Source organism: Xyrauchen texanus, chromosome 34 (genome assembly GCF_025860055.1).
Source record: "Xyrauchen texanus isolate HMW12.3.18 chromosome 34, RBS_HiC_50CHRs, whole genome shotgun sequence".
NCBI lineage: Eukaryota > Metazoa > Chordata > Actinopteri > Cypriniformes > Catostomidae > Xyrauchen > Xyrauchen texanus.
The window spans coordinates 202074-218813 of record NC_068309.1 but is presented as its reverse complement, the minus strand read 5'-3'; the positions used below and the strand labels follow the sequence as shown (position 1 = coordinate 218813).

General features: G+C 40.7%; 3 protein-coding genes across 4 annotated transcripts in view; all 3 read right to left on the bottom strand.

The window, feature by feature from the left end:
* LOC127627995 (interferon-inducible GTPase 5-like) overlaps window positions 1-16740 on the bottom strand; it is a 91906-nt gene that overhangs the window by 48610 nt on the left and 26556 nt on the right. The window lies entirely within an intron of this gene.
* On the bottom strand, window positions 89-6333 carry LOC127628011 (uncharacterized). Its single transcript, XM_052104663.1, has 2 exons — window positions 5184-6333; window positions 89-2053 (listed from the first exon to the last, which is right to left on the bottom strand). The coding sequence occupies exons 1-2, from the start codon at window positions 6002-6004 to the stop codon at window positions 1915-1917; spliced, it is 960 nt and encodes a 319-aa protein (XP_051960623.1). The 5' UTR covers window positions 6005-6333; the 3' UTR covers window positions 89-1914.
* On the bottom strand, window positions 7808-12528 carry LOC127627996 (interferon-inducible GTPase 5-like). Its single transcript, XM_052104637.1, has 4 exons — window positions 12236-12528; window positions 10933-11423; window positions 8726-9278; window positions 7808-8487 (listed from the first exon to the last, which is right to left on the bottom strand). Exons 2-4 carry the CDS (start codon window positions 11188-11190, stop codon window positions 7829-7831), a joined length of 1470 nt encoding a protein of 489 aa, XP_051960597.1. The 5' UTR covers window positions 11191-11423; window positions 12236-12528; the 3' UTR covers window positions 7808-7828.

Here is a 16740-nt window from a genome sequence, read left to right as displayed (position 1 = left end):
AAGACATGGATTAAACCACTGGATTACTGTGTGTTTCCTTTATATGTTTTTTGAGCTTCAAAGTTCTGGTCACCATTCACTTGCATTATATATACCAACAGAGCTGAAATATTCTTCTTAATTTGTGTTCAGAAGAAGAAAGAAAGTCATACAAACATGGGATTACATGAGTGTGAATAAATGATGACAGCATTTTCATTTTGAAACATTCCTTTAATTGTATACTTCCCAAACATTGGTTTAGATAAGATTAATTATGATTTATTAATCCATATGGATACAATGGGGATCAAGCTTAAATGTCACTTTGCCCATATTCACCCTGTATTATAAAATATGCAGCATTTACAATCCAAATTAAACATGAAAATACAACTAGCTAGAGGTACAGTAACACAAGACTGCCATTAGAAATGTAATGATGTTAGACTTTTTAAAAAACTAAAACTAAAATACTAAAATTAAAACTAATTACACTGAAACCAAAACTAAAAGAAAAACTGTGAAAACTAACCAAAACTGAAATAATTTGGAATGACAAATTTAATATAAAACAGAATTAAAACTCAATTAAAAATCAAAAACTATAATAACACTGATTGTGAGACATTATTGAATTTAATGAGATGTCGACATACAGTATGTGTGTATGTATGTGTATTGTGTGTGTTTGTTCAGTATGTGTGTATGTGTCTGTGTGTTTGATTGTGTGTGCGTCTGTGTATGTATGTGTATTGTGTGTGTGTCTGTGTGTGTGATTGTGTGTGTGTATGCGAGCGTGTGTGTGTGTGTGTGCGTGAGTGTGTCACTGTATCTACTTTTTTTCTTTGTCTTAAAGAGAAGCAGGCATGAATGATAATTATTTTTTGAGGTAATCAACATTATGCCACATTTGCTGTTGATTGAGCAAAATATTCCTAAAATAATGTTTTGGTGACTCCTGCTGGTTTTATATCGTTCTACAAAGAGGAGATGGATTATCACCAAAATGAATAATCTCTACATCACCGACACCAAATCTTCTCAAAAAGTGGTTTAACGTGCATATGTAAGTATAATTTACATGTTTAATGTGCTTAATTTTAAAAAAATAGTTTCAGATCAAACTTGTTATTACAGATTTTTTCAGCTAAATTTGTTCAAAATCCACTTTTGTTTAGTGGAGATTGTTCATTATTTATGGTGGTATGCTGGGTTTTGTGGTACTGTTTATATATTTATAATATACATCAAATTAATTATTAATGCTGAAGTTTTAAAGTCAAAATGAAAATGTGAGAGTTTAATAATGTGTACCACATCATTCATAAAACAATATCAAATATATATAGACCACTATTAAATATTGATCTGTTTTTCACCCACACCTATCATATGACTTCTGAAGACATGGATTAAACCACTGGAGTCTTATGGATTACTTTTATGCTGCTTTAGGAGCATTAGATTTGTGGTCACCATTCACTTGTATTGTAAGGAGCTGAAATATTCTTCTAAAAATCTTAATTTGTCTTCAGCAGAAGAAAGAAACTCAAATACATCTGGGATGGCACGAGAATCAGTAAATTATGAAAGATAAAAAAATGTTTGGGTGAACTGTCCCTTTAACTAGATTCATTTTTCGCGCGAAATTACTCTTTTGGCGCTCCGGTCCAGATGATGGCGGTAATTCATCTTTTACATTCGTTTGCAAACCCGCCAAAATAAGAAAATAGGACGTTCACAGCGACGGTCCCATCAGAAAAGTGGAATGTTTAGACTGACTTTTAGTAAATTCAGAAGTTTTGAGAAATTAAAACAAGCAAAGTTTGTCCAGTTTGCAGAAGAAGATCGACTATAGATGATCCTCCAGTAAATTTGGCTTTGAAGAACCTGTGTGAGACTTTCTTACAGGACAGAAGTCAAAGATCTTCATCAGGATGTGAAGCAGTCTTCATGAAGAGAAACTGAAACTCTTCTGTCTGGATGATCATCAGCTGGTGTGTTTGGTGTTTCGAGATTCCAGAACACACACCAATCACAAATTCTGTCCTGTAGATGAAGCTCTCGTGGACTATAACGTCAGAAAAACTGTATTCAGTACATCTTATTAGAACATCAGTTATAGAGTGACTGAGACACTTTATTTATTTCACATTTACAAACACGTATTTTGTTCAAGAAATGTCTATTTTTGTCTTTGAATAGTCCAGTGATTTAAAGGTGCTGTAAGTGATTTGAACAGTTCTAGAACCAGTGTTAAAGACAGGGGCGTAGTTAAGGGTGGGCCGGGGTGGGCCTGGCTACGGTCTTGTCTTGAACTTCATGTAGCATAATAGCATTTTCAACTTGCCTTTGTGTTGACAACCGTTAAACTGACCGCGACCGATCAGCAGGATAGATGTATTTTTTTTTTGTATGTTATATTTCTTAATAAAAATATTTTATTGAACATTCATGAACAAATGGGCCAAAATTAGCCCATCAAACTCTGCATAGCAAGCAGAATCAAAAACTTCAGGATCAAAAGTTACTCTGATTCACAAATCATGACGGTCAAAGCTGCTAATCCCGGTCGTTTAAACTGTCGGGAGATTGAGGTTCACGCACAGGGACGTGCACAGACATTTTGAGGGGCAGGGGCTCAAGTGAAAAAAAGGGCACTTCTCATAATTACGTATTTTTTTACTTTTTTTAAACAAAAAAAGTATATATATTAACACAACTCTGACTTCCTTTTTAAAAAATTTATTTAAAAAGTTAATTAATTTTATCTTCCTCACTCATGCAATTGTTTCATTTTCAAAAGATGTCTACAAAATAATCAGTTCACACAGAAACCATGGTCTCCTTAGTGTTCACGAGGTGTATAGAGCAGCAAAGGAAACCATGCCACAATGTGCATGTTTTCTGTGCTACTAGTTTCAAGTATATATTTAGAATAACCTAAATAACTGCATCAAGCAGAGGGGCGTGTTTTACTAATAATTTGTTTATTTTTGCACAAGGCACTACATCATTTTAATTATTTTGGTGTTATCAGAATACATAACACTTTGACAAAAATCAATACAAATATTCACTCTAAACTGAAGAGGGCTGTTGCTGCTATTTTGTTAATTTTACTGTTTCCTGGCACTCCTTCTCCTTCCTTTTCTGTATCCTTTCTTTTTTTGGCATTATGCTGCCTGCAGGCATGATTAAAATTAATTGTTTAAATACTTTGTTTCACAAGCAAAATTACTTTTTAGCTTCACAGAACCAAGCATCAGAATACTGAATTGCCTGAATGTTTTAATCAAATACATAATATGTACATAATATATTATACAAAAATATAATATTATTATTGCTATGCATGTACACACACACACACACACACACACACACACATACACAATAACTGATGGTGACATGGACTTAGTTTCACATTTGAGGGAGGACTGTATCATCATCATCAAATAAAACCTTCAAAATCCACATTTAGATGGAGTTTGTTTTAAACCTACTATCCTCCATCTGTTAATGCTGATTTTCTGTGAAGCTGCTTTGAAACGATGTGTGTTGTGAAAGGCGCTATACAAATAAAATTGACTTGACTTGTTTGCATCTGTAGATTTCTTCTAAATTCACCAATTTAGATTTCTAAATTTCAGGGGGAAAGACTCTTGATGTATGTAAGTCATTAACTGGGGACGTTCTGTGGTGATATGCTTTACTTATTTTGTTTATCCTATTTACCTGCATTGCCCTGTCAATTAGATGCAAATATGCGCATTTTAACTAGTTGACGCCTAATTTGCACATCAGTTTATCGATTGTGATGATGTTATTAGACACACACACACACACACACACACACACACACACACACACACACACACACACACACCAGTATTCACCTGTAGGGTCCCCATTTAGTACAGTAGCACTATATGGCCATCATATATTTGCCTTAGCTAAACTGTAGCTAACTTATTACATTAGCTAGTAGCTCATGAGGCATGCATGCTAGCAAGACACAAGTTAACTATATTTGTCTTTTGCTAATCAGCAGTAAATTCGAGGCACTGGTAGTTTAATCTTTTGTTCATCGCCACTCACCTCAACAAAAGCCATGAAAAACACTGCTGGGAGGGGCCGCTGCTGCCTCGCGTGTGTGTGTGTGTGTGTGTGTGTGTGTGTGTGTGATGTACCGATGTGCGCCGCTGCGCAGAGACGCGGGGGGTTTGTGGCGCTTCAGAACTCCTGACCCAATATTTATATACACTATTCAATAAATAGATTTGCTTACAGGAATATATATTATTTAAAAAAAAAAAAAAAAAGCACCCCAGAAAAAAGGGCACATTCTCTCCAGGAATAAAAAGGGCAGGTGCTCAAGCCCCTTTTGATGTCTATGTGTGCACGTGCCTGAGGATCACGAGCGCATGAGTGCAACTTCAAAATAAAAGTGCTTCACGTGTGCTGTGAGTAAATGTCATATTCACTCTTCACTGTATGTACAATTAATTTAATTCTGTATTTTTGAGTACATGTGATTGTTAATGCGCACATGCCACCCATGTTTGCTGGACTACTGTGTGTGCTTTTATTTCCTTCCTAATATATTAACAATCTTCATGTGCAAATAAATTACTCAAATTTGATGAGTAAACAGAAATCAGAAGAAACTGCTATCTACCATTTAAAATATTATATTTTTATATTTGATATTATTATTATTGTAAGTTAAAGTTTAGTGTGAAATTGAATAAATATAGTGCTAAATAAGAGTTTATCCATTATTTAGCAATTTTATGTTTGTTATTTGCTATATTAAATTGTTGTATCAGTGACATCCATGACGTGTGAGCTCAATTCTTGCACTGCTCCTGTTCAACCTCCCATGCTCCCACTGGGCCAAATTATGAAAAATAACCAAACTGTGTACCGTAGCTGTGCTGACGACACCCAGATCTATCAAACCCTATCGCCACATGACTAAAGCCCCATAGACTGTCTGTGCCAGTGCATTGATGAAATTAACTGTTGGATGTGCCAAAACTTCCTTAAGTGAAACAACAACACAGAGATCATTGTATTTGGCAACAAAGGTGAAATTCCCAAGGTGAACACATACACACACATTTAGACTCCAGAAAACTGTTGTTGGGGACTCCCAAAACAATATCAGCCTCTCTTGCAGGAATAAGAGCACTGACCTAACTGCGCACCTCTGTGGGTCTTCGGCCCGGGAAGAACACCAATCTGCGAACAAGTGCCACTTCTGGGCGTAGAGATGCCTGGTGGAAGTGGCTCTGGCTTGGTTGATCGTGTCTACGATGGTAGGTGGTAGACCAGCTAGATCTTCAGCGTCCCGTCCAGGGACCAGACGTGGAGTTTCCAAAGGTCTGGATGCGGATACCAGAGCAAACTCCTCCTTCCTCAGGGGAATTTGCCAGGGAGGGGCTGTCGTGAGGAGTACAAGGTCTGAGAACCAGGCCCGGGTGGGCCAATAGGGAGCCACTAGTGTGACTTGTTCCTCGTCCTCCCTGACCTTGCACAGCACCTGTGCAAGAAGGCTCACTGGGGGGAATGCGTATTTGCCCAACCCAATCTGGAGGCATCGGTAGTGACCAGGACACGTCGGGACACCTGCTGCAGGTGCACACCTGCCCATAGAAAGCAGAGGTCTGTCCAGGGTTTGAGGGTCAAGAGCTGCCTCTGCAACTTTCGTGAAGACGCAAGGGGACAGAGACATGCCGAAGGGGAGGACTTTGTACTGGAACGCCTGGCCGTCAAACGCAAACCGTAGGAAGGGTCGGTGTTGTGGCAGAATTGAGACGTGGAAGTACGCATCCTTCGGGTCTTCCACTGCAAACCAATCTAGAAGCCGGACACATGTTAAGATGTACTTTTGCGTGAGCATTTTGAATGAGAGTTTGAGCAAAGCCCGGTTGAAAACCCGCAAGTCCAAGATCGGTCGTAAGCCGCTGCCTTTCTTGGGTACAATGAAGTAAGGTCTGTAGAAACCCTTCTCCATTTTGGTTGGAAAGGCTCTATCGCGTCTTTGAGTAAAAGAGTAGCAATCTCCACGCGCAGCAGGGATTTGGCATGTTCGCCGTGTACTGCGGTAAAGCGGACACCCGAAGGGGGGCAGGGGCCTGGCAAAATGAATTGTGTAACCAAGTCGGATGGTCTGGGCCAGCCAGCGTGATGGGTTGGGAAGTGAGAGCCACACATCCAATCTCCGTTCTAGGGGCACCAAGGGGATGAGTATTTTTTACGTACCCGGCGGGGCTTCACAGTGGGGCGGAGCAGGTAGAACGGCGTCAGGAGGCGAGGATGCGTCCTGAGGCTCTGGTGCTGAGAAATGACTCAAAGCACTTACCTTGCTAAGCACACCCGGCAGGGGGCGGGTTAGTGACTGAGGAGGAGGTCCTGTAGTGGCGTCCTCTGGACTTGTCAGAACCGGCTGGCCAGGAGAGAGTCGTGGGGCTGAAGGCGGGTCTGGGACCGCGTCCAGCATGCCGGGACTGTTGAGATCTGGTGGCAGAGTGCCGTGAGAATGGCATTTGCGGGCCAGATGACCTAGAGACAAAGGAAATAGCTCTTTTATTGAGAATGTGGGTACCGCTGCCCCGTTTAAGGGGAGCGGCAAATGAAATAAATTCAAAAGAAGATTCTCCTCCCGTCCCTCCACCGGGGGACGGAGTGGTCTTACCATCTCCGGAGCTAACGTCTTGGGCTCTGGGTGGTCCTTCTCAGGGTCCTCGAGGGGGTCCGTGACACGGGGCCTTCTGGGTCCTCGAGGGGGTCCGTGACACGGGGGGCGTCTGCTTCCTGTGGAGCACTCGACACGTGGGCTGAGAGCTAGGCCCAGTTTGAGGCTGACCAGCTTGTTGTTTCTTCGCAGGGGGACACCCTCGGTGAGCAGACGGCACGGCCCATGGCGGCAGACTTGGGGGGAATCGCTGTGTACCTGTGGGCCGCTCCGCCGTCGAGGGTAGGAAGAGCAAGTGGCTTGTGACGGGTGGTGAAGGGTGCTCTCCACAGTGACGTCAGCTCATCATGCACCTCCGGGAAAAACGGGACATGGGGGCGGCTGTGAGCGGCGCCCAGACCCCAGGAACCAGTCATCCAGCCGCGATGGCTTTGGGGAGGATGGAGGGTTCCAGTCCAAGCCCACGCTGGCGGCGGCCTGGGAAAGCATGTCGGACATCTGAGCGTCAGCCTCAGCTTGGGCGTGCTGGCCCGAAGGCAGCAGCCCAAGGGAGTCATCCGCGTCAGACGCCGCACTCTCCGATGCAGCGGCGAGCTCATCCGCTTCGAGCTCCAGAGGATAGGCAGACTGGCTGTGAGGCGCCTTTTTATTCCTTGTACTTCCTCGCCTTTGTACCCGTATGTCTGGGAGTGGGGTATGCAAATACTAGCTGCCAACTTCTCATTGGCCTTTTTTCATAGATCTGAGGTATATTCGGTGCTCAAGAGAGAGACCCCTAGTGTCGCTTCTCCGACACAACGTTGAAGAGAGCGACAGATGGGGAACTTGAATTATTCCTCTATAATCAGTGGAGTATATGATCATGTACACATAAATCAACACAGTTCTGTGAGTACAAGCAGTTACACAATCATTTTTAACAAGTTTAAAAAATAACCATTAAAAATGTCAAAATTTCTCACATTTTCCTGTTGTTATAATCTAATTGTATTTAATCAGTGTGAGATTACTTTACTGATGTTATAGTGATTTTTTATAATATAAAGAAAATATATAATAAAAAAATAAAAAAAGATAAGTACCCCCAATCTATATCAATAGTGTAGAACAATAGAACAGTCATGAACGCTGGTAGAAATGAAGCTACTTGAGCCTAAAATCTGTCTGATTTAATTCCGTTGGATTATTCAGTGATGCCAGCAGCACATTCTTGCCATCTTCAGCTATTTCTTTCAGTATTTTCTTCAGCATGTATGAAACTGCCACAAAAGGCAATCCTGCAGCCAGGGCAGATCCTATAATGGGTATAAAACTAACAACACGCTCAACAGCTTCTTCTGCTACATAAAGAGAGCTTTGTCTCAGCAGAAGAATAATTGAAGCAGTAGTTATTTCTTCACACACTCCTGATTTCATCACACTCTTTAGAAACTCAATACTCTTCCCAGATCTTTCACTGATCCTCTTCAGAGATTCATCATCCAGACCAAATGCAGTCTTGTACTTTTGTATCTCATTTACTAACAGAGCTATATCTACAGCGACTGAAAGACCAGGAACAGGAACTGCAGCCCCACACGCAGATAATAAAGCTACTCTTGATATGTCTTTCTCTAGAGATTTCTTCTTTCTCTCAATAATCTCTGGTGTGATATTTGGTACAGTCAACATCAGCACATGTCTCTTGTGTTCTGGGAGTTCAGTCTCCATCCTCTCATGCAGTGAATTAAAATCATACTTGTTGAGATCCCAACTAGAAATCAAGAACACAAAAGGATCCTCTACACCGATCTCTCTCAGACCTACAGACACAGAAAAATACATCATTATATAATTATATATTTATGAAAAGATTATTTTGATACTCAGAAATAATTATATTTGCTTGTAATATCATTTTAGTGTTATTAAATGTACATGTTCAGATATTTATAACTGACTGTTTTCACACAAGACTTCTTTTTACCAAAGTGAAATAATTATTCTACTAAAGTCACTGTTGCACAAAACACTGTCATGTAATAAACATCATAAACAAACCGTTAACACAGTCCTCTCGTATGTTGTCCAGCGTCTTTTTCTCATCAAAGTTTTTCTTTCTTCTTTCAGCATCAATACTGGAGTCAATCTTGGAACGAACAAAATAGAAATTCTTCTTCATTCTCTTGATCTCTTTGACCAGGTCAGCGTGACATTCTCTGAAACGATCTGAAGCGATGATGATGAAAAAATCATAGCGCTCAAACTGAACAAGTTTAAGGTACTTTAGTGTTCTGATTCCAGGGAGATCCCAGAGTTTCACATTTTTATATTTTGGGTGTTTGTAAGCTTTGGGTTCTTTAGTGATCTCCACTACACCAGTTTCAGCTGAATCCTCATCGTCATCTCCCAAACCCCTAAAAGCATTGATAAATGTGGACTTTCCAGAACCAGATTCCCCCGTCACAGCAATATTAAGTTCAACATGATCTTGCTGGTCGAGGAAATGTTTGATGGTGTCAACAGCTGATGACAGATCCTGAGTAGATATCAATTCTTTAAGATCTTCCAGCTCGTCCTGAGTTATAACAGAGTCATCTTCTGATGTAGCCATCTATAAAAGTTAAGTACAGAATTGAATGACATTAAAATAAACCACACTAAAATCACATTTCAAAATATAGCAACAAGTGGCAATCATCAAGATGCAAAACTGATTAGAAAATAATGACAATTGTCAAGTTTGAAAGTGCAAATCATGGAAACAATAGTTTTGATGGTAAATGTAATTCCCCTTCTGTCACTCAATTAACGTTGTGTCGATGTACTGACACTAGGGGTCACTCTTGGGAGCCCTGAACACCTCTATTCTTTTGAGAAAAGGCCAATGAAAATTGGCGAGTGGAATTTGCATGCCACTCCCCTGGACATATGGGTATAAAAGGAGAAGGAATGCCTACTCCATTCAGATTTTTTCTTCGGAGCCGAGCGGTTGTGTATCAGCGGGCTGAATACTACTGCTGTTCCATTCACCTCAAAGAAGCGTATGCTGTTGGATATACGGCGCATTCCAGCGTATTTCTCTCCTTCTGCACGCCAAGTGCAGATTTCGTCTCTGGGTGCTTTGACAGCGCTACTAAGAGTATTCCTGCTGAAAGAGTATATTTCCTCTTTAAGAGCACACATACTGACGTTGAACGTCTTTTTCCACTCTCACTACCCCCACGGGTACACGGAGGTCCCTCTGGTGGATAAGGCAATTGCGATGCAACTGTGCCCGCAAAACGCCACCATCTTTTATTGCTATAGATCACCACAGTAACATGGATTAGAGTTAACTAAAGGTCTGGTCTCAATTTCAGTTCCTGACACCAATATATTTGAATATATGTCTCATTGTGATTGGCTAGTGTGATCTGGAGCGCATTAACGCTGGAAATATTTGATCTTAGAGAACAGTGCTGAACAGAGAAAATTTAACGTTTGTTACTCATCCTGATTATATGAGTTAAAATATGCAAATATTTTGCCATGTGGATGGCACTTCCTCGGATTCTAAACCAGCTGGGCACTATCATTGGAATTCAATTGCCCATTATTGCCCACCTAATTCTGTCCAGTTTATCTTATCAGAATACCCATCTTAAGGCAATATTAAAGCAAACACAGCTGTTAATGTATAAGCAGACAGGACAAATTCTTTAAAATGTTAGATCTGTGTGATTTCTAAATATAAACTGCACGCTGTCTGTTATAGGCATTCATGCATTCTTACTGCATCTAATATTAATGTATATCTAATAATCACACAGTAAAGAGTGTCGCTTTGCATAAAATTACCCTTTTAATGTTTATAATATCATTTTCTAATGATAATTTTTTGCTGAAACACTTAAAGCACTGTTCTCCATTTAATTACTGGCTCTTGATATATATATATATATATATTGCCCTTGTTGGGATCACTGTTTTGCGTTTTTCACTTTTGAGACACTCCCTAACTTGGATTGCCCTTGTTGTGATCGCTGTTTTGCGTTTTTCACTTTTGATGCTTAAAACAATTACATTTATTGGAAACATAATTAATTACTATTATTAACAGTGTTATCGGAACGAGACAGCATGAGCCAACACTTGCGATTTCATACTAAATGTTAAAGGAAGGATTGAATGTGTAACAAATATCCAATATAAAAACAACTTTAACTGTGTCTGTAGGATATTTTGGGCTATATTGGTATTGTCATAATGATTTGAATGTATCTGACCTTATTATCGATCACAGCTTTGTGAGTTTTGTCTGTCCTGAAAGTCTCACACAGGTTCTTCAAAGTGAAATTTACTGGAGGAATCTCCTTTGACGATCTTCTTCTGCAAACTGGACATTCTTTAGATTCTTTACTTTCCCAAAACTTCTGAATACACTCTTCACACACATTGTGACCACAGGACTGGACAACAGGATTTGTAAAAATGTCACGGCACACAGGACAAGAGAAATCCTCCTCAGAAAGTTTAGACGCCATTTCACAGATCTGTCCTTTACAGTTTCACTTTCAGTTTAATAATCCAGTTTTAACACTCCGGATTCTCATCCACAGCAGATACTTTCCTTCAGTAATGTTCATCACAAATATTACAAATGATCCCGTGTTCAATCGCAACACGTTATGAAGATGAACGCGTTATTTTTACTCTCCAACTCGTCTGAATCTCTTTCGCATGTCCATGTTTGTCGCTTCCTGGTGTGACGAACATTCTGACAACGTTAAAGAAACATGATACTGTAATGGTGAATCACATATTCACTGAGATAAACAAGCTGCTACTCGTGTATTCTAGATCAGGGGTTTTCAAACTTTTTGTGTGTGGGGACCACTATTTCTAATCAAGAATTTTCGCGGACCACCATAATACACATAATAAAATATGTCTACACACAGTCCTACCTGAATTAATCCGCACCTCTAAATAGGCTTACTAGCACTAAAACTATAACTGGTCATCACATCAGTACAACAGGCTTGTTAAAAGAACGTTTACTGCACACACATTTTTTTTTTTTTTACAAAATACACATTTAATGAAAACACAGTAGGCCTACTCCAGGTTAAAAATAAAAATAAAAGTTGTCAAAAGGAAAAGCCATTGGAGTCTATTTGCTAGCCCGATATGAACGTAGGCTAATATCCCCCTTTGTCCCCCTCCACATCTTTCCCTTCCTCTTTTTATCATCTGTCTGTCTAATATAGGCCTATATTAAAAACAAACAAACAAACAAACAAACAAACAAACAACTAAATAAATGCTCACCAGCTCGGTCTCATGAAACTGCGTATCTATACCACGAATTTAATTTATCATGCCATTTATACGCTAAAAATAGTTTTTGCGTGCATATGATACGCACTTTATGGCGTGTAATACGCACGCACTCCAAACCCCTAATCCTACCCAAGGGGTTTACAGTGCGTAGCATATGCACGCAAAAAATATTTGTGGCGTATAAATGATACGTGAAATTAAATTTGTGGTATAGATACGCACTTTAATGAGATCGTGTTGGCTCACCTAATGAGATGGATGATGTTGCTTTGCAGACGTTTCCAGATGCCGGCGAAGATTTGATGGTTTCATGCTCTCGTTAGCCAGTGCCTCGTAGCAACAAAGGCAAACGGGCAACGGCTCGTCTTCGGGCCCGGTGTAGCTGAAACCTAATGCTAAGTAGCTTTCGTCGTATTTTCTCTTCACCCTCCTTTTCTTAGTTTTTTTATTTGGAATCTGGCTCGTAGATGCCTCCGACTCACTGTGAATCTCTTTATTGGTTGCCTCTTTTCTCTTCAGAGAACCTGTTTCTATCCACCGATCCATATTGTGGCACTGAACTTGAACGTCACGGCCGAGCGCCACTAGCTCATTTTAGTATAAGCACAATAACTTGACAATTTAATTAAAATTTTATATCAATATAGGCCTACATTTTCTTTTTAGTTTTTATTTATTTATGGGAATTTCCTGGTAAAATGAAGGTAAAAAAATATTCTTTTATATTTTATTTTGCCTTTCCACGGACCACCTGCTGGTCCGCGGACCACAGTTTGGGAATCACTGTTCTAGATGAAACTAACCTGCACAAGTTTGTCTAGAACTCATTAAGGATTATTCAGAATCTATGTGGAGGCACATACATAGAAAATGTGAAAATATGTGAAACAAAATCATAAATCATTATTACGAGTTATAATTATAACAGGAACAGAAAAGCATGTTGATGTGTGTTCATGTGTTTATGACAGGTGCAGATTCACAGACACAGAGGCTGGCTCATGTGAGTTTATCACTAATGTAACATAAAACAGTGAAATAATCCCATTGTTAAAATGACAAACATCCATCAGTGAAAAATCACGTGAATTACTCCAATGCATGAATTATAATGAATTATGATAATATAACACTAGAGGAAAATACCGGAGAAAATAAATAAATAAACTTCAAATAAAATGGCAAGAAAGGCACTATTGTTTAAACTGGAAAGTTATTTTTATGAAATCTAATTTTTTATAGCCTTGATTGGTGACTATAGGCCTATTAGATAGAAAACAATAAAAAATATTGGTTACTTGGACACAATATTGGTGACTTGGACACAATATTGGGGACTTGGACATGACTCGGACACAATATTGGTGACTCAGACACAATATTAGTGACTTGGACACAATATTGGTGACTTGGACACAACTCAGACACAATATTGGTGACTCGGACTCAACTCAGACACAATATTGGTGACTCGAATTGGACACACTATTAGTGACTTGGACTCGACTCGGACACAATATTGGTGACTCAGACACAATATTAGTGACTTGGACACAATATTGGTGACTTGGACACAACTCAGACACAATATTGGTGACTTGGACTCAACTCAGACACAATATTGGTGACTCGAATTGGACACACTATTAGTGACTTGGACTCGACTCGGACACAATATTGGTGACTTGGACTTGACTCGGACACAATATTGGTGACTTGGACTCAACTCAGACACAATATTGGTGACTCGAATTGGACACAATATTAGTGACTTGGACTCGACTCGGACACAATATTAGTGACTTGGACTCGGACTCGACTCGGACTCGAGATCCTGTGACTTGAATACAACACTTATGTACTGTATATAAACGGGACATATCGGTATCCTTACTTAATTTGATTACAATTTTATAGCATTTCATTTTTTGGGGACCTTGATATGAGGTGCAATGAGACATTTAACTTTTTTGTATTTTTACATCAGTGCTGGGTGAATATATAGCTTTTTAAAATGAATTTCTCGTGATATGGTGATGAGGGAAATGGTTAAATGAATCTTTATATTGATTACATGGGTGCTGGCAAATAAAGCACCCCAGTGCTGCATTTGAGCAAATAAACTCAAAAGAAACATTATTGGTGACTCTGACACAATATTGGTGACTTAATTTGAGTCACCAATTCAAGGCCACCACCATCGTCCCCATGCCAAAGAAGTCTTCAGTGTCCTGCCTCAACGACTGCCGCCCCGTCGCACTCACACCCATCATCATGAAGTGCTTCGAGAGGTTCGTCATGAGGCACATTAAGACCCAGCTGCCCCCCTCACTAGACCCACTGCAGTTTGCGTATCCTCCAGATCGTTCAACAGACGACGCCATCGCCACCACCCTCCATCTGGCCCTCACCCATCTAGATAAAAAGGACTCATACATTCGAATACTGTTCATAGACTTCAGCTCAGCATTCAACACAATCATTCCCCAGCACCTGATTGGAAACCTGAACCTGCTGGGCCTGGACACCTCCCTCTGCAACTGGATCCTGGACTTCCTGACTGGGAGACGTCAGTCAGTCCGGATCGGGAACAGCATCTCCACCACCACCACACTGAGCACTGGGGCCCCCCAGGGCAATGCACAGCTCGAATCACATCATCATGTTCGCCGATGACACGATCGTGGTGGGTCTCATCAGCAAGAACGACAAGTCAGCGGGAGAGGAGGTGCAGTGGCTAACCGACTGGTGTAGAGCCAACAACCTGTCCCTGAATGTCGACAAAACAAAAGAGATGGTTGTTGACTTTAGGAGAGCACAGAGTGCTGAACATCTCCTGCTCCTATGTGGAGATCATCAAGAGCACCAAATTCCTTGGTGTTCACCTGGCGGAGAACCTCACCTGGTCCCTCAACACCAGCTCAATTCAAACCTAGAAAGCCCAGCAGCGTCTCTACTTTCTTTGAAGGCTGAGGAAAGCACATCTCCCACCCCCATCCTCACTAAATTCTATAGAGGGACTATTGAGAGCATCGTGAGCAGCTGCATCACTGCCTGGTTTGGGACTTGCACCGTTTCAGACCGCAAAGCCCTGCAGAGGATAGTGAGGACAGCTGAGAAGATCATGACCCCACACACCCCTCACACAAACTCTTCACCCTCCTGCCATCTGGCAAGAGGTACCGAAGCATTCAGGCCCTCACGGCCAGACTGTATAACAGCTTCTTCCCCCAAGCCATCAGACTCCTCAATACTCAGAGACTGGTATGACACACACACACACACACACACACACACACACACACACACACACACACACACACACACACACGTCACTTTAATTATTGTCACTTTATACCAGGCTGCTACCTCAATAACTGCTATGTGCATAGAACACTATCTCATAGTATGTTATGTTTACATTTGGCATTTTTAGAAACTGTCATCTTTTTGCACTACTGTGTATTGGTCGGCGCTGCACTGTCTCTACTGTGTCTATTGTCCTGTTCATTGTTAGTCATTTATTGTACTGTCCCGTACTTTTTGCACACGTTTGCACGTGCACTTTATATAGGTATTTTATTTAGTCTGTGTAGTCTCATGTGGTTCTGGGTTTGTCCCATGTTGTTTTATGTAGCTCCATGGTCCTGGAGGAACATTGTCTCGTTTCGCTGTGTACTGTACTAACTGTATATGGTTGAAACGACAATGAAAACCACTTGAAATGACTTGACTTGGACTCGACTCGGACACAATATCGTTGACTTGGACATGACTCGGGCACAATTGTGGTGACCTGGACACAATTTTGGTGACTTGAAATCGACTCGGACAAAATATTGGTGACTCGGACTCAACTTGGACACAATATTGGTGACTTGAACACAATATTGATGACTTGGACACAATATTTAGTGGTGGTGGTGTAGTGGGCTACAGCACATAACTGTTAATCAGAAGGTCTCTGGTTCGATCCCCACAGCCACCACCATTGGGCTCTTAAGCAAGGCACTTAACTCCAGATTGCTCCGGGGGGGATTGTCCCTGTTATAAGTGCACTGTAAGTCGTTTTGTATAAAAGCGTCTATCAAATGTATAAATGTAAATATTGGTGACTTGAACTTGACTCAGACACAATATTGGTGACCCGGACACAATATTGGTGACTTGGACTCGACTCGGACACAATATTGGTGACTTGGACACACAAATGGTGACTAACTCTGACACAATAATGGTGACTTAAACATGACTCGGACACAATATTGATGACTCAGGCACAATATTAGTGACTTGGACTCGGACTTGAGATCCTGTGACTTGACTACAACACTTATGTACTGTATATAAACGGGACATATTGGTATCCTTACATATTTGATTACACTTTTATAGCATTACATTTTTTGAGACCTTGATATGATGTGTGTCACAATTCCCTGTTGTCTGCCCTGTGTTTCTCCCTTGCCATTCTCCCAGACTCCCTGCCCTCACCACTGCCAGCTTGATTGTTCTCACCTGTTAATCATTATCCCTGTGTATTTAAGCCCTGTTGTTTGTTCAGTCTTTGTCGGTTGTTAAATGTTAGGTAATGTCTGTTCCTGCCCGTGTTCCTGCCCGTGTTCCTGCCCGTGTTCCTGCCCGTGTTCCTGCCCGTGTTCCTGCCCGTACCCTTCGTGGATGTTCCTCTTGTTTATATTTTGTTCCTCTTGTTTATATTTTGGTTTCCCATCGTGGATGTTTTGTTTGTT